Raw genomic sequence first — 22,304 nt, forward strand, 5'->3', positions numbered from 1 at the left:
TAATTAAATTAGTGGCATTAAACCAAAACTGAAAACGAACAGTCATCAGTACTACTTAATTCGACTACAACAATGTTATAATTTCTTTTTAGTTTAACGTCCCTCCTCTTTGTATCGCTGCAAGGAGACGGCGATAATGACAATGAAGGAAACGATGGAATGAAAATAGTAGTAAGGAAAATAAAACCGCACGAAACCCCCCTCACACAGTGTTTATCCACAATAAAATCCACTTGGCATGAGTTGAGATCGAACCAGGAATCTCACACACTAAAGATGAGTACTTTCACCACTGAGCAACCGCGATTCCTGCTCTTATCATGTTGCATTACATAACCAGGGTCATCAACTATTTATATCACTAGTTCGGCCAGACTACACTCCCAATATCGTTCAATGGTATTTCAAATGTCTTTTATTCGCAGGCTACGCTACTTATCAGTTAGACAAAATCGTAATTGACAAGGTACTTCACCTAACGTATCTTCATTTAGTGGAGAAAGATAAAGGAAAAGGTATGCTTTTCCCATTTAATTTACAAGTAGGGTTGCTCACTTGACTGTATGAACAGAAATAAAATGGTAGAGTCGCAATGTACGGAATAAAAATCTAACTTCCAGATTATTTTTGTCCAAAAGTGAATTAGTACGAAAGTTATGTCATAGTTACCCACGTGTGTCTTACGTGATAGATCTGATCGCAAACAAACTTCATATTACAATTACCATCAGTAAGTTTTAAGCATGATCAAATATTATATGAAAAATCGTAAAAATTTACTTAGAACGATTTATGCACGTTAAGTGATGCATTCTATGTGGTTACAACAGAAAGCACACACAAGTGACACTCTTACACTTTGAAAAAAATATCAGTTACTATGCGTGTATTTCTAGGGCATATATAGAGAATGTGACGTCAACCATATGACTTCTTTAATTTGGAAATTTACTTACGTAGACGACACACTTCTCATTCATAGGGTAAGTTGCAATTAATATAATTCAAAAGGAGTGGTGCACACAGTAGGCACACGAGAGCAAATTACTTTGTGTTATTTCCACTATCTCAAACCAAAATAACTCCGTATAGTACCGACCTTGGGCCTTCCGCGCCCTAACCAACTGTCTTACTTGCCTGCCTTCCGCTTCCATACACTGTACGATATCAAAGAATTTTCCTTGTGAAGCATACCAAGAACAACGGAAAGTACCAACACAATAAAAGTTTAAGTACGATACTAAAAAGAAAAGAAAAAAAGTCCCCTCTGACTATAGTTGTTACGACGTGTTGGCGATCAAGATAACTCACAATATGTATATTTTGTAGTAGAAAATGGAACGTCTAAAGTAACAAAAACGAAATACTGTATCAACTAAATCCAATCCAGAAGATAACTTCTGATTTTTGACAAGGAAGTCTGTGAAGCACAAAAAAGAAAATCAAAAAGCACTAGAAAAACAAAATGCGAGTTAAATGTAGAATATTGTCCTCATAGCTATTCATGCAAATAAAGTGAAAAGCCCCACCATAGTGATACAGGAAAATATGGAATGGATTTATTGCATTGTCTCTGTGGAACATTACGAAAATTGATTCTTGACTTCAGTGTATGAAAATTCACGGTTGCAGGTAGTTCAGCAATGTAAATAAGCACCGTATAATATCAAAGGTATTTTTATGTAATATACGTCTTGTTGAGAGAGGGCCAGGTCTTCCTGAGTGATACTAAGATATACTTTTTACTACTCCCGGTTGTTTAGTTCGGATTATTATTTTTAATTATGTTTGTTTACGTCCATTTTCAATGCCGAGGTTATATTAGATGTACACCTAAAGTTTACGTTGGTATCAAATTTATAATTCGCTCCCACCCGAACGACTTGGAATTAATTCAGATTTTTTAATGTTTTTCTATCCTCTTGTTTCATTCTGATGATACTCACACACCATGTTTCAAGTCTTGATTAATTGGTGCAGAAGATACGGGCACATTTCTTTTTAAAATTTACCGGTAAAATCTGTTAATTCACAAGGGGAGAGTAGTGTTTAAGGAACTTCCTGTACTATAGCCTTTTAGAGATGTATCTCAAAACTTCTAACTTTTGACATTCACTACGAAATTAATTCGAACCGTCTTACACGTTCAAATACAGAGTGCAGACACATGCTATAAAACTAGAATACAAAACTCCAACCAATACGTGATAAGTGACCATCACAAGCAAGATGTGTAACTAACCGAATCAGGGAAGGGCGAAGCTAAAGGCTAGCGTAGTAGCACAGGAACGTTAGCGAAGGTGAGCATGCGCGTAAACAAATAGTTTCAAAAAACACGAACCAACATGTGTCAGGTTATGTAGCCAGCAAAACTACTTTAACTTTCAGAACATTGATAGAGGTGTTAGAGGCTAGATTCTTATATACAATTGTTGTTGATTTCTTGCTCTTGTGAAATAACATTTCATATTTCCTCCATATTCTTTACAAATCTATGCGCTCCTAAAATGGGACAGCAATGAACTTTCTTATGTAGATGGATAACATGTCAATCAACTGTGAATATAGAAACAGCGTTACAAATTGTAGTCCATTACTATGCAATTATAAAAAGTCAGCTTGTAGTGACCAAGCGCAGGTAGGTGTGTTTTTTCTCACAAGTAATCGTTTATAAGTATACAGGTAAATCTATAAGGTTAAATTTCGAGGTGTCCTCTCAAGCTGAAAGAATTATACGAAACTTAAGCATCACCCGAACAAAGAAGATAATGTCGGTGGTGACTAATTACAAAGAAAATTGAAGTTTAATCCTATACTATATGAAGGTTGGTAATGAGGCTATATTAGGTAAACTGCCAACACAGCATAATGTGTCAAATATTTCAAACCCACTATCTTAGTAACTAACCTACGAAGTATATGGTGCAATAAGGGAGAGAAAGGTGCCGATTGATTCTATCAGGGACACTCCATACTGCCCCCAAAAATTCCACAGTGGCGATCACAAAGCGACGGGTGAATCATTGTCTGTTTTATTTCTCAGTACAACGGAGTTTGCAACAGGAAACAGTGAACGATACTGCCTTTGTGCAGTATACATATAAATTCATATGTACTTAATGACGGAAATAACAAGTATACGCGAAATACGGTCACAACTAAAGTACGAAAATGAAACAGGAGTACTACCGACTATATTAACATAACCAAAAGTACCGGTAATTAGAAAAATAGCGCTTTAAATAGAGTTCTGTTCCTGCAATCGTGGGGCCCACCAGCAGAATTTTAGCACAAATATATTATTTGTAACATATAACTGCACATCGGTAGGCTTATTTAATGTATACGATTGCGGGCATATTGCAAACCTGTACGCAATCGGTGGAGAGGCTTCGAGAAAATATGTCTAAAAGGCATTACTGAAATAATTGCAGTTTTTAATCAATTGTTTCTGCTGGTACTCCTCAAGTTTACCTGATCAAAGGAGGCTAATGTCATGCCCAACTAAAGTGTAGAAAGCATACTACTTCTATGAAGGAATGTTTCACTATACACATTTGTCCCCGGGTGTGGCCCCTAAATTAACTTCTATGGATCAATTTCAGGGCTACATGAACCGAAAATCTATTAGAAACTGTATAAGTTTGATTTATAACAAAGTTATAGCTCTCTATATAGTCAATTTAAACTTTGAAACAGGTTTCATCGCTCATAAATTTAAATTCTATTCCATTCTCTTCAATACGGAATGTTAGGAACACTGAATTATGAAACGCATACAGTATAATTTGCATATAATAGCCAAAAAAAACATATTTTATACAATGTAATATCTTGATCATAGGGGTTTCAGTAACTAATTTGTTAATAAAACATAGAAGGAATGAAACATTCAAATCGAGCAGTTACGACTACATCCTTTGCACTGCGTCAAATCACTAAGAAAAATATATCTTTAAAATAAATGACATAATACTTACGTTTCATCGAATGTTACAGACTTCCGTAATCTTTCTAGCACAGATGACGACATTTTAAAAGGTATTATTCATATACAAATAAAAATATTTCAGTTATCTTACACTATTCATATTCCACAAGCTATTCAAATGAAACTCTTAAACAGGGTTGGTTACGATAGTTCTTAAATAATCATGGTTTTCTTTTCTTTAATGTCGGTCTGTAAATTTGTAAATAAAATGTGAACAACTTTATGCTCAAATCTGAGGTATCTGACATGCAGGTCAAGTTTAGGCACATAACTAGGAATAATTCTTAAAAATTATAATTATTTCACTATTTCCTTTCCATTGCCTTCGAAAATATTTGCGCTGGACGATATGACAATACCCCCTTAACATAAATAAAATTTAAGGGGACCACCAGAAGTAATTGTTCAAAAATTAAAATTCTTTCGTGATCTGTGTATAAAACCATTGTCCGGACATATGTCACAGATATAATAGTGCAAAAGACACAAACTAACTTCTGTTGGGTGTTTAATTAAAAGCATGAATGTTATATAATTAGTCACAGCAGAGTGAAGCTTGTGTGCCCGTTTGCAGGCCCGTATCCAGAGGGGGTTTAGAGGGCTGGTCCCCCTAAATGTTTGCAGTCCCCCCTTACATTTTCACAGTAGGCTTGCAAATGAACCATAATACAGTGATGAACTATACTATGGTTGGATCGGGCCCCCCTTACTTCAGCCGCCGCTTCCCCTATGTTTTTAGGCTGGCTACAAGTCTGCCCTGTTGCACATCAGGAGTGCGTTTTACGGAAACATGAACGTCACCGATTATAAGTATGTGCGTAAATAAAAGTAATGGCAACACATAGGGGTTTTGCAGTTATACGAGTTCCTGTAGCACCTGTAATAGTACTTGTAATTTCATTGTTGTTTTACAATATCAATATATACATTGGGTGATATCAATAAAAATAAGTAACTACTCCTGAGAAGTCCTGCTCGAGAATCGGAGTAACTACACCTGGAGTAATCTCCTCCCTCAATTTCGTATCAATAAAACAAGCCACTACTCAGGTCTAGTCTGCTCCAGATTTATGAACGTTTACTCGCGCTTCCTCTGCACGTAGCACTGAGTCGTATCAATAAAAGAAGTGATTACTCATTTCTCCCATCCGTCGCGCGGTCATTTCGTTGTTTTTAACTTATGGCGTAATATCCTAAACGCCATGGAAGGGACAAGTAGCAACGACAGTTTCAATTTAAGTGCATTTGTGGATATTATAAAAATTCCAGTGGTACTTTCAAAGTCACAGTTACCAGAAAGTAAACGAAGGAAAGCCGAAGCTTTGAAGGCAATTACAGTGAAATGCAACGAAATATCAAATACATCTACAAATGAGGAGACAAATCCAAAAGAGAATCTTTAATATCCGAGCGAGCATTAAGAAAAAAAAACTAATTTGAAAAAGAAAACGGGAAACAAGAAAGTAATACTGAAACCACGGGAACGAACTTCTTGGAACTGATGGATGTTGATTGGAATCCAGCAATATCAAGATTAGCACGACAAGTGCATATCACGTGTTGTCCAAGGTCTTTGTAGATTGTTTGGCTTGAAGAACGAAATCAGACACTTGGTCCCTTTGTTTCCTTTTTTAAATAGTCCAGCCAGTCACGTCATAAAGCACATCCATCTGATTGCGTTTTCCACACCATACGCGTCCCCTTTCACCTTGGCATAAAAAAATATACATTCTCATGTATACAACCTTCCTATCAGCGTTGAGTTGAGTTGATTTTGAGTTTAATGTCCTTTTCAGTAGCGAGGCTATATGGACGGATGAATAACTTGGAATCCGAACCATATGAACTCCCGCCGGGAATCGAACGCGGGTCTCTCATGCCAAAGGCATGTACGCTATCCGCTTAGCCACGAAGGAGCTCTTCCTATTAGCGTATTCGTCTCCAAAGTACTAGGTTTCTTTATTGCCACGTGTTTATAGTCAAGTGCTCCAATAGCACCCGGAAATGTATATTGTTCTTGCCACTCTGCCTTTGCTGTTTGAATATTACACACACCTCCGAAAACAATCAATTTTCAGATTTCGCAATAATCGCATCCATTACACTTGTAGTAGTCATAGACACAGTACTTTGAGCCACAACAGAATCCCCTGACATTCAATTCAGACCTGGAATCCCGGATCACTCACGTAAAGCAAGAAAACCCGCATCTTTTTGCCATTACGTAGTGCACCATCCCAAATTTCCGTTGATTCTCCTAAAAAATGTTGTGCTAACTACTTTACATTTTCTTTCATGAACCTATGTTTTTTGTAATCTCCATTTGCAACATTTCTATGCAATTTATAAGTTTTACTACATAGCAAAACAATCATATACTCTGAAATATTTCGCACGGAGTCACCTATTTAGCTTGCTCCACAAATTTGGAGAAGTTACTAGCATCACAGAAGAGTCTTGATTTTTATTGATATCAAACGCGGAGTAGTTATTCGGCTCGAGAATAGAGGTGTGGTTACTTCAAAAGGGCGGGGCTTCTCCGAGGTCAGCCGAGACGACTAGTGCTCAGTTCTCTTTTTATTGATACCAATGCTAGTAACTACTTCAAAATTGGGCGTAATGAGTAACTTCTCCGTTTTATTGATATCACCCATTAAGAATATTCGGTATATTATCTAGAACACATGTAAGTTTAGCACGTATTAATACTGGAGTTTCTTCACGCGGTCTTTGCAAATACTCAGTCATTAAATTCATTTGTATTTTCCAGTGACGTATTTAGGGGGGTGGCTTCCGGGCTTAATCCCCCCCCCCCGAAATCTTACTTAGCATAGTAAAGTAAATGAAATATCTTGCAGAATTTTCACATTTCCAGGCAAAGCCCCCCCCGAAAGTTAGCAAAGCCCCTCCCGAAACAAAATCGTAAATACGCCACTGGTATTTTAATTTATAATACCAAATAAATGTGATCCACGTGTAATACCAATCAAACAATGATCTTTTAATTTTGAACTATGTTTTATTAACTTGTTTTTTCTTATTTTTATAATACATTAACATGCAAACATTTCAGGATTAATTTCTAAAATAGATTGAACGGAAGATTAATATCTTGGTGTTATATAAGTAAGTTCATCACCATATAATGGTTTGATTTTTTTTCATACATTGTGAAAAACTAAATGGTATATTAAGTTGCGTTAATGCAGCATACCATTCTCCATCATTAAAATCAATTACTTGCGCAAGTTAAACTCTACACATGAAGTATTATTATTTAAAAAAAAAATCACAACTTGCAATTCAAGGTAGACTAACAGAAATCAAGTTTAAACATACAACTCATTTTGAAGACTGAACAAACAATGTTTTAAATAATGAATTCATATTTGACGTATAACCAGGGCGCCCTCACGACAAATCAACAAAATTCAAGGAATTCAGGTTCTGTTGGTAAATGAATTTTAAAAAATAATGTTAAATTAGATATTTTAATAATGATCAGGCCACGGCTAAGTAAAATTTATTTATTTCATAAGGACAACGCAACAGGCTTAATGCCCAGTTATAGTGTCGTATAGATAATTATCTATCATACACTATTATACACTATCATGTGGTTCGGAATCCACGTTAATCAGTAAGTCCACGTCTCATATAGCCTCGCTGCTGAAAGGGACGCTAAACTAAAAATCAATCAATCAACTATTATACACTATTATACAAACACAAATATACGTCGTTTAATTATGAAGAAGTTATTGCCTGAGAATTGTTTTAAACTTGTTTTCGGACACACTAAATACATCTACTAGATGAAATCTAATTATTTCGTTATATGAAGTATACATTCTCCACAGAGGAGACTTATGCAAGGACGCCGATTTCTCTGCAAATTTGGGGAGAGCATTCAGATGCAGAAAGCATATATGAGAATTTTTAAGACAAATTGCATTAAAATTATGCCAAATATAAATTTACAAATACAATGAGCGGGCCCACATGAGCTTTGGTTGGGCCATGGCCCCCTTCGCCCCCCCCCAGGATCACACCCTTGGACTTATGTAATATTTTAGTTCTTGCTTATCTACAATAGAATGTCCCAGCGTTTGCTGTTTTAGTCTTACCTATTGGGGCACGTAATAATACTTCTGAAACTAATTCTGGATAGTCAAATTTACCGTTTAATAATTTATGTAAGAACAACAGATCGAACACCCATCTCCTTTTTTATAATGTTTGAAAACTAAAATTCGTTACTCTGTCTTCATAGGGGACATACTTAGGGTAGAAACCTTTTTTCTCGTATTTTTAAAAATTTAAACTATATATTTTCTATTGCATCAGAGTACGTAGTAACATTTGGTGTCCAAATAGTACAACATACGAAAAATATAACCTTATAAATGTTGATTCTTTGTAGAAATCCTGCTTATCCGATAAATTAAACCTAGGTTTCTATATGCACTACTCATTATTGCGTCAACTTGTTCAGCAATGATTAATTTGCTATCAAATATAACTCCTAGGTCTTCGATATAATAATTGGGGTAGACAAGGAAGTGCCACTTAGTGTATAGGAAAAGTTAATTGCATCTTCTTTCCTCGTGAAAGATACAGATTTACATTTAGACACATTCAGGACTAATTGGTTCTTATCACGCCATATTTGAACTCCGTGGATCCTATTGAAGTTTCACGCAGTCATCAATTGAACTTACTTTGGAGTATAATTTGAGATTGTAGGCAAAATGAAAAACTTGAGAACTTTTAATACACAGAGAAATATCATTTATAACAAAAGAAACACGAGATTAGATCCTTGAAGGACTCCCTATAGAGTATTTGAATTTGAAAATTGCCGGTAATGTAAAACATCGTCTAGGATTATTCAACTGGAACTCTTTCCAGCTTTCTGTGAGTTTTTTTTTTTTTTTTTTTTAATCTTGGAGTTTAATATTTGTATCATTATTTGTATATTCTATGCTATTACCATGTTGATGTGTATCAAGTTCAAAATAAACAAGAATATCAATCGATTTCAATAATTCAAAATCATGTTTCCATTTACTTTTATCTTTTAACTACAAAAGCAATTCAATTTAAAAATGACATAATACTAACTTCTTTTATCTTATATTATCATTTTAAATTCCAAATTTAAATTTAGGAGTACAGAATACACTCCGATTGTTTTTCATAACACAATGAGGGGCGCCTTGAAATTCTCGCCCCGGGCGCTTACAACCCACGGCACTGCCTATAACCTCACCATTTAATATACATTATATCTTTTCTAGGTTTAAATACTTACCAATTAAATATTTCCTCTTGAAATCAATAATTACTTTTTGTAATTCTTATGTATTAAATATTCCTTTAAGTTCATCGCCATTCTATTTTTTTAAAATGTATAAGTGTTAGGATCTGATGGAACACATTTATCAACAATAAATATTTGTTAAGACCATTTTGATAAATACCTTTTTTTTCTAATCTATGCATATATATACCAACACGTACATAATCCACAGTATTAAATTTACATCTTAATTTCTTTTTCCATATTTTACGAGAGTAAGTCAATAAGTAACAGCAATATCTTATTTTTTTCAGGTTGGTTCTACGGCATTGTGTGCTCACCAGATGCTAGATGTCACCCTTAGCTTCGACCGTAGTAAGTTGAAGTGTGATCACATCACTTCGTTTTGCTCTGTTGGGAAGTAAATGTTACCGGACCACTCTCTGTGTGCATAAAAGAAGAATGGCGTTCTATCATCCGATTTTTGTGGTCTGAAGGTGCACTATGAGCGGAAAGTCATAGAAAACTTTCAGCACATTACGGGGACAATTTGTTACCATAGTGAAGTGTTTACCAGTGGATTGAACAATTCAAAACTGCTAGAGCAAGCTTGAAGAATGAGGAAAGAGCCGGGCGTCCAGCTACAGCATCAACTGATGGCATTGTTCAATCCTGCATACAGTCCCCATCTCGCCCCATCGGTTTGCCAACTCTTTGGTCCAATTAAAGATGTTCTTTGAGGTCTTCGATTCCGCCCCAATCAACAGATGATTGAAGTGGTGCATTCACGGCTTGGCGCGCAACCAAAAGCCTTTTTTACAGAGGGTATCTGAAAGTTTGTACGACAGTAAACCATGTGCATTGTGAACCAGCGTGACTATGTTAAAACATAATATGAATAAAAACATTGTACTCTTGTGGTATAAAATATAAAAATTGATTGCAGGTAGTTATTGACTTACCGTTACCCAGAAATTGCGTTGTTTCACTTTGGTGTATTGCAAAGATATGAAGGGCTTCTCAATTTTTTATATAAGAAAATCTGTTGAATTATCTATCCATATAAATAATGGAATGATGTAATTTTAACATTTGAATAAAGAAAATTATTTTTTAACGTTTGCAAGAATGTTTGTACATGTATTTTAGTCTAACTTAAGGTGTTTTTATCCACCATATTTCTTTAAAAGTCCATACAAGAAATATTAGATAAAATTAATGTTCCTCATGCATGAAACAAGAAGCACGTTTTTCAATTCGAGATGTCAGGGCAAACAAGACAATTCTCACCTTGTTTTGGAGAAGATAATCAAGACAAGGTGATAAATCACGAATCTCGTAAGGAACACTAGTTCACCCAAATCTAGTACAAACACTGTTTTAGGACTATATGATTCATAGCATAAGAATTATAAATTGTTAAAGTGAATGTACGAACACAACGACTAGTATTTATGAACTTTTTAAGATATGCAAGTCATTACCCAATATACTTCAGTAACAAATTCGGTTTAACTGTTGTTATATCACACTTTTCTGGACATCTCGTGACACAGAAGGATTCTGATAACTTAAGAAAATGATCAGGGATTTTGTAAATAAATTTCCAAAATGAGACGAGAAAATGTCGAGACGAGATGATAAAAGCTTTTACAAGAAGGAACTAGAAAGAATTTCTTGAGAATTGAGACGAGACGTGACAAACATCCTGTTCTCGTCTCGTGGGCCACACCAGTTAAAATATAGGCGTACTGTGGAAAAGTACGACTATCTACAGGGGCTTAAACACATTGGGCCTTATGCAGAGTCGTTTCGTCGTATGATTAGCGACACACTAAAGACCTGACTACCGCAGGAAACATGTATTAGTCGAACTCTTTAGTATGGCACTAAACACGTGTCAGAATGACTTTGCATAAGGCCCAATAGCATTAATTGAAAAATACAGGTTATTAAAACTGTAGTTTCTTTTTTTAAAAGCAAAAGAGAACAATAACATTCCAGCCATTTTCACTTTGCACTCATATTGTGTATCTGTTTAAGAGTGGGTGTATCAGACTTCTATTCTTCCCTGGAAAATTCAAAACAAAATTTTGAAAGTCACTTTATTACTGTGTCTTAGTGTTGAATACGAATCGGTATCACAACTATTAAACCCATCCTTTCAAACTTCCTTTTCGCTATATTTCACCAAAATTTACAGATTTGTATGAATGTATCCAGCAGTTTTATGATATAAACAATATAAAAACTGAAACAGTGTGAATACTAACTGACACATCCAAAATGAATAAAAGATCATTTCTGGCAGCAACTATATCTAGATCAAGCATTAAGCATAAAACATGAATTCAAATCGAAGAAATTATTATCAATGTTTGAAGAAGCACACAATTCTATAGGTATTATTTTTATTGAATTGATGATTTTCAAAAAGGATCCGAGTTACATCTTTTTGAAATTTAGATATGAACTCTTCCGATTCTCTAGAGGAATACGCACGTTTATGTATGGAAAGGAGAGATGTCGAAGGCGCTACTACGGTGTAAAAGAACAACTGAACTAGCCCTCCCCGTTTGTATAGTGGCTAGTACATGAGTTTTAGTGCACAAGGTCCCAGGTTCAATTCCCGGTGGGAGAGTACTGAAAATAATAATTTCATAACCACGTTCATTAACTATTTGTCTCCTATTAGCAAAAAAGGTATAGAGTAATTCATGGGGAAGTGAGCATAGTAAGCATGAAAGTGAAAATTTCTTACACAGAAATGGCAGCACGGCCGATTGACAATTATGTATGAATAGGACAGACCTTCTGCATTTTGAAAATAAAGTATGATTCATATCGTGTCTGAAGTAACATGCACAGAAAGAAGTGAATCGCACAAGGTAAATTATACACCACCCCACCTGTGAGGGTGAAGTGAACATACATATGTTGTGAAGTCGTGAGAAGTGTCCTCTACATAATGTAAATAACAAGATATAGACTGCTATATAGTGTGTACACAACTAATGAAGAACACCTACATAATATAAAGGTACATAAGCTTTTGTTGTAGAGATGCTTAAGAAGCAAATAAACATACCAATCTGAGATTGTGTCCAAACTGCCGTCTCCGGGAAATTGAGTTGTCTGGCCTTACAAGAAACAGCATAATATTTGAGTTCCCAATAAATCTTGAACCTAGGTTTATGTTGTACGAGACTGTAGTTTGGAGGACACACAAGAAATAGTTAGATGTAAATATGTTCTTTGGTCCATATTGTATACATGGAATGATTAAGGCTACCATATTTTCACAGCACGAAATCGGGACATTTTTAAAAATCACATTGGTGAGGCCCAGCACCGAAATTTTGTATATATTTTATTTACCTTCTCACAATGCATTAGTAAACAAGTAAACTGGATAAACCCTGGAAAATCCTGGATGGCCAGCAGCTGAGATTGAACCTGCTACCCCTCGAATACTATTACGTCAAGGCTTAAGCCACTACGTCCGTCCTGAAAGAAGGTTCAAAGCAACATGAAAAACATTTTTAATTTTCAACTATAAGATCACTACAGAAGAGAGTGAATAAGCATAATCGTATCCGGAAAACAGAGAAAAAACAGTACGGAATTTTTGTCGAATTTCTAAAGAATTTAATAAAATAAACAAAGAGAAAATCATTGAAATTTTTAATAGAACTGCAAATTACGTTCGGCTTTTTTCTCTGTGCTTGAAGTAACTAATTTAAAATAAAACTAGGAAGTAATTTGAAATGGCAATTAATAATGGAAGATTTACTTACATAGTGATGAAGTCAATTCAATAATCCTTTCTGAGAAGTTCGCACCATCAAGATGGGTACACACAAAACCAGAATACACAATCAGTTTACAGATATTTCTGCGCGCCATGGATTCTCTTTAACAGGTCTTTCTTCGTACATAACATTTTATAAAAATCCACACAAGTGTAATCGAAGTTTATTCTTGTGATTAAGACAGATCTTAAAGTTTCGACTGAGAGATTAGACTTCTCACTTGTCCAAATGTTATTCATGATGGAGAACACTCGTTCTGTCTGCGCGTTGGTTCCTGGCAAACACAGGAGAAACTCGACAAGCTTAATGAAATTTGAAAAGGGTATTTCGTTACTTTTAAAGTGAGAGAAAATTTCCACCCAGCGCCCATCTGATGATGTGTTCCCTGACTTCCACTCGTCTAACTTCTCAAGTGTGACAATTTTTTTTATGTACACAAATTCATCATACAGTGCACATTCATCAATCTTGTGTGAATGTAGAAGAGTTTGAAGGAAGTTCACAGTCTTTTCTATTTCTTCCCACGTAAGAACAGATATGAGGGTTACCCACTTGAAATTTTCCAAATTTTCTAAATGTTCAGTCCACTTGTTCAAATAATCTACTGCAGTTTGATAAAATACATGGACGTATTGGCGAAATTTATGAACTTCGGAATGAAGTCCCTCCTTCTCTAACTTATCAAATATTCTTCTTACTGACGAGGAGAGAGAACAATCTTCAGACTTAGAAAGGAGGTTTACTTTCAAATTTTGTATTGCTTCAATAACTTCAAAAACAGTGACACACTGCCCTTCCACTCTTTCAATTGCAGCCTGAAAAGTAGATGCCTGGTTGTGAACAAAAATTAGCCATGCCTCGGACAAAGAGTTTTCGAAAAATAACTTCAAGATAAATGGACATTTATCTTGAGACTGAAAATATGACTTCAATGGCTCAAACATTTTCAGTAGTCGCTCCACAGCAGGAAGAAGTGCGAGCCATCTTGTTTTGCTGTATCCTAGGATATTTTGGTATTCCTGTTCGACAAATTGGCAGAATTCTTTTAAATTTTCTACACGCACAGTGTATAAATAGAAATAAGAATATATTTTGGAAACGATGCACTCAATATCAACTGGAAGCATGTCAGCAGCAGTTCGAATAGTGTTATGAATAATATGAGATGAACATCCCACCCCGAGTATATTATGGCCCAAGTTCTCTTGCAGTTTCTTGTACACGTTGTTAACTCCTTTCCTATACACGCCTCCAAAATTACAATTGGTGTTATCAGCACACAGAGCAACAGTTTTCTCACCGGCGTGGACATTTTTCAAACACTTTATTAAATATGTACTCACAATTTCAGCAGTTTCCCCAGGTAATGATTTCACTTCTAATAGTTTTACCTGTATACCTTTTTCACTGTCAAAATATCTTAGTAGAACCGGGAAGATTTTAATGTTTTTGTGGTTTGATGCATCGGTCATGACCGAGATGAAGTTTGACTTTCGTATGTCTGATTCAAGTTCGGATGTAGCATATGGTATTAACACGTTCACGTTTTAGTGCGAAGCACAACTAAATTTTGGCTCAAACATACACTGGATTTCTTCGGAAGTGCAGTCCATAGATTTGAAACTATGGATAGTTATACAGTGTGATACGCGAACGTCCCTTCTGTGGCAGCTAATTTGAGCTCATTTTCACCGAAACTTTCACTTCTAAAAAACGCTGTTATGGAGGAGCTGGACGCTTTAGAACTCACAGCACTTTTGTGTTTCATACTATTCACATGATGTTCAATGTCTGACCGTCCTCCGTGACTAATATTAAATGTAGAGGAACATGTGTTACAGCGTACGTCAGAATCAGAAATGGTTCTCTTCAGAAATGGATATTCTTTCTGAACTATATCGTTAAAAACACACTAACGTTTTAGTGCCATCACTGACACGTCAAATAATTCGGCACTTATAAGATCCAGATAATATTGTCAACAAGCCCATCACAGTGCTGGAGATGAAACACAGCGAACGAGAAGTAGCTCATCACAGCACAAAGCTCCCAATGAAACCAAGGTTCGTATATACACTACAGGTTGCGCCAGCCCAATCGTTGGATGTGTGACGTCACCGGGTAAGCAGATGCGAGTATTTTGTTGCAGCAAAATTCCCGTCCAAAGCCACAAAATTTCCCGATGTGATGCAAAATTTCCCACTAATCTAAATAGATATAATTTACATCTAGTAGTAAACAATTTTAAAAAATACCGCTTTAGACAGACTATGATGTACAATGGAATTCATTCTCGTAGTATAAAAAGGTATTATTTATAGTTATGCATGATAAGGTAAAAAACATTTAAAAAAAAAAATACTGTGTACACTTTTTTGTAACGAACACTATGTCGTTCTTTATGGTTTGGAAGGGAATGTTATGTGTATCACTTTTCAGTGTGTATATCACTTGTCTTCTTCCTTCTTTTAGGAATTGCAGTCTAATTTAAGATGCAGATATCTGTCCCTGTCGTCTGTCACCAATTATCTAAACGATATCAATCAATGAAAATGATCATAATTTAAACATAAATAAATGATTTAAAACAATAAACATTTCTGCTTTTCGAATATTTTTATTAGTTTTGAAGATATTATAGAAAAACTAAAATTAGCGGTAGTTTAATTTCGCTGAAGTGAAGACCCTTAAAGAAAGTCCTCGTAAAGTGAATCTGCACTCATGAATGCAACTCCTACCCTGAGAAACAATTTTTAAGGCATTAAATTAATTTCGTGAAGAAATAACTACATATAACAAGATAGCACATGATCGTTCCATACACATCATATACAGGCATATTGTCAATCTGTACGCAATAATCTGAGCATGCGCCAAAGTAATAACATGCCAGAACGTCTTAAGAAATCTTTTAAATCAAGAAAAGTGAAAAAAAAATGTTTGCTTTTTTTTTAAAAAAAAGTCACGAAATATTCTCAATCTACGCCAATTTTGGGAAGTCGCCTGTAGTACTTAGCACCAATATTCTTTAATTTTATAGTTACACAAAACAGATTACTGCTAGTATGCATCAAAATAATGTCAATTGCTTTCCGTGTTTACATATTCAATTTTAGTGCCACCGCATAGCGATTTTCGTTTGTTTTATTTGATATAATGTTGGATAGAAATAGAACAAGTTCTAATTTAGAGCAGTTGTGTCAAATGTTGTAACCAACCAAAAGTTGCATACAACTTGGTATCATAAATGTTCAAATTCCACTTTGATGAAATATTTGATACAATATATGATGGAATATTTGTTCATCTATAGCGTATTTAAAAAAGTTGAGAATGTCTCCATTTCCCGTTTCCAGCCTATTTTAAAGAAAAATTCCCGCATTCCCGCCAGTGCTCAGAATTTCGCATTTTACGGGAAATTTCCCGCAAACTGGCATCACTGGCTTGGCTGTGCTTACCACATGACGTCACACGTGTTCGGCATAGTTCGTAATCTCAGTTTGCGGCGCCCCCCTGAATGAAACTAAGCAATAAATTTCAATGGTAGTTCGTAGTTATTCTATTGATATTTTTCTCAACAACAATCAACAACACAGCAGCTTATCAACAAAGAAGACTTTACAACGGCACAGTTTCGTGATTGTTTAAATGCAAACAATATGTTTGACTTTGAAAAGCGGTTGTGTTATTGTTGTACGATTTCTTTGTTCTGGTAAGCTATAAAAGAAGAAGTTTTTAAAAAGAAAGCCTTTGAAGGATTATTTTCTAATTATTTACAATTTTTCAATACGAAGGGCACTTAACGTGTCTCAGTGAATGTTTAAAAATTGGACATTCTTGCGTCCCGACCGCAGTCTCAAAAAAGTCGGGACAAGAGTTGAAAAGAAAGGACTTTCCCGGCTAAATCGGGACGTCTGGTAGCCTTAGGAATGATTAATGATTAATGATAAATGGAATGCTTAACAGCACTATTCCCAGCACCGCAAAATATGTTATTCACTTCACCCCACCTCGTCGTCTTTTTTCAAAACACGTTCTGTAGCTTTACGTTAGCAATATATTGAGGCACACCTATATATATGCGTACTTAATAATCACCTTACGCTGCTGTGGAAGTATTGGGTACAACACGATTATTTCAGGAAAGAATTGCCGTAGTTTCTTACTGTTCCATATTATAATAGCAACAAAAAAGGCTACAAATCTACCCACCTTCCTTGCTTTCCCTGCTCGCTGCATTCAACAGTTCAGTTCTTTCCTCTGTACACTAACTACTTCGTCAGCCCCAGACTCAATACTGCACATATATTGGTTTTGCAAGGTAAGGGCCGATAATGCTTTGTTGCCACATATCAGTAACCTTAACCCAATTCACTTCACCCCGAATTACTCTAATTGTGGGACGTTAATCTAAAAGTTCATATCATTTTTAGCAATATTGAACTATCTGTTGCGCACAAGAAAAATCTGCTGTCCTGGAATTAAATAGCTTTTTTCTTTAATACCATTAAACTATACAAGATGGACTCAGGTTTTTCATGTAATTATCGATTCACTTTAACAGTACGAAATCAGAAACGCATGAATTTGAAGACTTTTTCCTGGTTTGAAAGTGCTTTCAACAGTTTAGTTGAATAACAAATCATTTGGACAACTATATCTATAGGACACTTATGTTTTAAGTAAGAAAATTAAATTATCACTTTTCAACTTCCATACTCTTCGAAAAAATGTACTATTCATTTGTTGACATTTAGAGAAAATAAATAAGAAAAGGATTGGAGAAATATTCTTTGGGAATTTCAGGAGTATTAATATATGGGAAGAATTTAAAAATTGGAGTAGATTACAAATTGTTAATTTATTCAGATTAAAACTTAATATAGCTCTTATAATAATCGTGTTATTTAATATAAAACAAGGATGACTAGTGCTGGTGCAAGAAGAAAGTAGTTCTTTAAATTATGTTGTCTTTTAATGTGAATCTTTTTAAAGCTTAGAATTGTTACAGTTACTAGCTTTTTGTTATATCTAGATTACGTTTTTCTGTGTGCCAATGAAACATTTAACAAAAGGAATTTTTTGAAACAATCAATTACTTAACACAAATAGTATTCAGTTATTTAAAAAATCATAACAATTTTACATCAGGATGTGTTTTATAAAGTTATGTTTGAACTAATTGTTTCACAGATATAATAACATTCAATATGCCACCACCTTGATTTGTTGTTAATGGAAAATAGCCATTTTTTCAGCGTCCCCCGCAGTGGATCAATTGCACCTTGTGTTAAGAAAATTCAATTGCCATTGCCAATGTACCAATATAGCATCCTAGTGTAACCCTCTCACATATTGAAATTTGTCCATTGTCTGTCCTTAATTAATATATTATACCTCATTGCAGGTAGGAGAAGCAATTACACTAGAATAAGTACGGTATTGTTCTGCAAAAAGTATATATAAAATTTGTCAAATTTGGTAGCCTGTAGTAATTATACAGCATTATTTAATTTACGAATGCATTTACAGTAAAACCTGTCAGCTTGGCCACCTCTCTAAGTTGGCCATCTACTTATTTTGGCCTGGTTCGTCTTGAACCTGCATTTTCCCATAAGGCATTGGTTACTTATTACTCTGTAAGTTTGTAAGTTGGCCACCTGTCTATCTTGGAAGTTGGCCGCATTGAAGCAGCGTTTATCCTATGTTGATAATGATAAATTTACCTGCGTATCTTGGCCACGCGAATTCGTATTCCCATATGAGAGTCAAATGTTCTTTATTTGTTACTGGAGACAGAGAAGCATAGATTCCCACGACTTGTTCTTGGAGGTCAATGGCCAGAGTACTACCCTGACAAAGGGGTGGTGAAGGAAGATGCGAATAAAAAAAGCACGTACAGGAATTCAGGAAATGGTTGTACGCATGTGTTTACCCTGTCTGTTTTGGTAAAACCATTAGCTATATCGGCTCCTTTCATTAGTGGGGAGCTTTAGTAATTCCGAAAAATACTCAAGGTTAAAGCTAACCATCCCAATTGTCATTTATTGGCACATGACTGCTTGTCGAAAGGTAGCGGAGTTTTTGAGATATCAATTCCCTTAAGATTTTCTCAAAACGTCTTTCGCTCTAAGGGAAACACTTGTAGCTCGTTAAGAAAAGGTAGTTACTACAAAATTAGAATGTTCGTATGTGCAAAAAAGAATAAAAGACATACGTCTAGAATGAATCAACATAAATACATTTGTTATTAATAACTGATTTGCTACTTTACGAAAGGTATCTACAGAAAATATTTGTCACTGCCTAAAAAAATCATATAAACTGCATATAAATTATTGAATTTATAATTTCTTTTCTTGTTTTCAATCTGAATCACTCAGTTTGCTACAATACCAATTTGAATAAACTGTATACGTAGCTTTCGATTTTATAGTTGTTTGTGTGATTGTGTTTTCCATCCGAATAATTCAGTGTACCAGACTAGTTTTCAGGAAGGAAAAGGTACACATATTAAATATACTGTAATATTTTTCTAGTACTGTATATTGTTATGATTACTCAATATACATTATTTAAAAGTAGATGTCGTGGTATTGCTTATTAAAATTTTACAACCAAATAATACTAGAAGTTCTATTCTAAAAATACACCAATCACACTTATTTTCTGTAAATTGGCCACCTGTCTAAGTTGGCCGTTTTTCAATGGAACGGATGGTGGCCAACATAGACAGGTTTCACTGTACATTTTTCGTTGTAACCAGTGGTTGACTCAATAGATTATAGTTTCCTAGAGCAAAACTGTGTTTGGTATAGAAGAAGAAAAAGAAGAAGAAAATTAGTTGGTTTATGATACATTTTGGTGTAATCTATAAAGTGTTTCATTGGCAAAACGACTATAAACCTTAAAGTAATTATTCAGGAAGTGTACTAAGCAGACATTTTACTTTTTGATATATGTAAAAAAAAAAAAAATATGTAACTTGTGAGAACATCGTGTCTGATATGTAAGTGTGTAAACATGTATTCAATGGATTAACAGTGGACCAACAAATGCAACCTACTTTTACAAATTTGAGTGTCGTGTCATCTACTGCTTATCGTCATATATTTGTGAGGTAGATAATTTCTTCTTTAAGGTGTGGTATCAATGAGGAGTGAAACATTTGTTTCTTTAAAAACTTACAACACAAGCTTTTAAACGTAAGTACGTTTCCACGTAGAGCTGACGTCGATTAAGTAATATGTTGCGTATGTTTACTTGAATAACGCAAAGAAAGAATGTTTTGATCAAAGTCAAGATATTTTCAAGTTGTGAACAAGAGGAATTACAGAATTATGTAGTTAAAAATTTTTAAGTAGAAAATATACTGCAGCATGCGCTGACCTTAGTGGTAAAAGGCTTCTTTCCAAATATTCAGAAGTCGCGCTGTTAAAATGACATTGGTGTTCAATTAAAATTTGTGGCGATGAAACATTAGATCCAAGTTCATGGTATATAGCAGGTGTAAGTAGATTACTTTTAATGTAAGGTAGGTTCTTTGACCGGCTAATCTTTCGGAGTTAGTGGACCCGTAATAGATCCACATTAACCTGTTGTTCAACGTTTTATTGCTATTTATTGTTAATGAGAAGTGAGGCTGAGTATATCTACTTTAGGGAGGCTAAGTATATCTACGGTGTGTGCGTGTATGGCATTAAAACTGCAATGCATAAAAACGAATTAACTTAGAAACACAAACCATCTTGTGCTGAGTGGCAACTAAAAAGCACGAATACTATCTAAGAGAGTCAGGGCAAGAATTCAGCAGAGCCCCGGAGGGAGTGCGTCCGTAGGGAGCAGGCGCATCAGTGACGGTGTATATAGAAATAGTGCACTTTGAGCAGAACATATATAGGAACCAATACTAAAATGAGTACTGCGGGGCTTCTAACCCCATTCGCTCGCTCATCTGTGTTTTGTGAAGTAACACTGGAGATTTTACATTTGCAAGATTGGTGAAAAAATGAAAAATACCGAAAACTACATGTTCGGCTCTTGCACTCTTACCATAAGCGAGGATAGTGTAAAACACTTTATATGATATAAAACATGCTTTGTGTGGGGCACAGTTTGCGCACTTAAATAATTCATTGTGTCTTATTTTGGAGTACTAACTGATAAAGAGAACACTTTTCATTTTATATTTCTACGTTACTAATATATGTAAGAGGTAAAATTCCGACATTTTAATTACTAGCATAATCCTCTTGTGAAAACAAATAATACATTTCTTCTGTTGATTTTCCGGGTTAAGTTCCAAAGTTGGGCGTCCGTTTTCAGCAAAATTTTAAAAATTTACAGGAAAGATATGGATAATTTGATCGTGTGTGTGCTTGACAATATATAAGGGTCTCGAAACATCTGTTTATTTCTTATATATAAGCGGTTATAAACATGGGACTATACGGCGAGCGGAAGGAGTACTTGGCGCAAGGTAACCAAACAGTTGCATTGTGGGAAAGTTACAAGCATTTATGTTATTAACATGGCAAATGTACAAGGGCAGTGAAGTAACCGTTTTAACATTTGTGAAGCACTACATTGATAACGAGCAAAACCTTTTAAAAATTTGTTAAGAGCACGGATTAATAAACTTAATAACAAATTGCAGAAAATGTGGAAAGGCGATGACACCAAAAAAACGTGCCGAAAGCGGACACCCAACTTCGGAATAAATGCCGATTTTACAAATTTATGCTATCATAAAATAGGATAGTACTCAAAATTTTTCCCTATTTCATCACATTTGGTTCAGATGCAACTCGTCTCAAATTTGCGTTGTACATTTCTGTATTTTCCTCTGTTACTGCAGCATACATCCCATGTTAGTTAATAAAACAGTAGGTTTGAAATAGTACCATATTATGCTGTATTGCATGTTTACCGAATATCGCATCAATGCGCAAACTCATATGGTCCAAAATTAGTCACACTATACTGATGACCTTTATTACCTTTTTTCGTTACTCTCATGCCGACATTTAGTCTGATTCTCTTTATTTCTCCGTAAATATTGTATTTCGGAGCCACCAACCCGTTTGACCTTCACTTAGTTTCATTTTAAATCCAATAGGTGTTTATTAGGAGTATAAAATTTATGGGAAGCAAGGTTCCATGAGTCAGTTCCGCAGATGTGAGACAACGTAACCTAACC

At 35.1% G+C, this 22,304-nt stretch overlaps 2 protein-coding genes across 7 annotated transcripts in view; one reads left to right on the forward strand and one right to left on the reverse strand.

Annotated features, from left to right (window-relative positions):
- The window catches only part of LOC145672908 (uncharacterized), a 196,141-nt gene extending 192,002 nt beyond the window's left edge, over positions 1-4,139 (reverse strand). Inside the window, exon 1 of the mRNA XM_081742138.1 lies at positions 3,981-4,139. Coding sequence (XP_081598264.1) covers positions 3,981-4,033 — 53 coding nt within the window. The 5' untranslated portion in view covers positions 4,034-4,139. The remainder of the gene's footprint in view (positions 1-3,980) is intronic.
- Positions 4,140-19,916: 15,777 nt separating this feature from the next.
- The window catches only part of Golgin97 (Golgin 97), an 82,429-nt gene continuing 80,041 nt past the window's right edge, over positions 19,917-22,304 (forward strand). The window contains exon 1 of one of the 6 annotated variants that reach the window (XM_081742167.1): positions 19,917-20,225. The gene's annotated coding sequence lies outside the window, so the exon portion shown is untranslated. Of the gene's footprint in view, positions 20,311-20,376; positions 20,640-22,304 lie in introns of those variants that run through there. The other 5 variants (XM_081742187.1, XM_081742160.1, XM_081742214.1 and 2 more) reach the window with 5 other exon arrangements.

The sequence above is a fragment of the Thermobia domestica genome, chromosome 2 (genome assembly GCF_964235325.1).
Source record: "Thermobia domestica chromosome 2, izTheDome1.hap1.1, whole genome shotgun sequence".
In the NCBI taxonomy this organism is placed as follows: Eukaryota; Metazoa; Arthropoda; class Insecta; order Zygentoma; family Lepismatidae; genus Thermobia; species Thermobia domestica.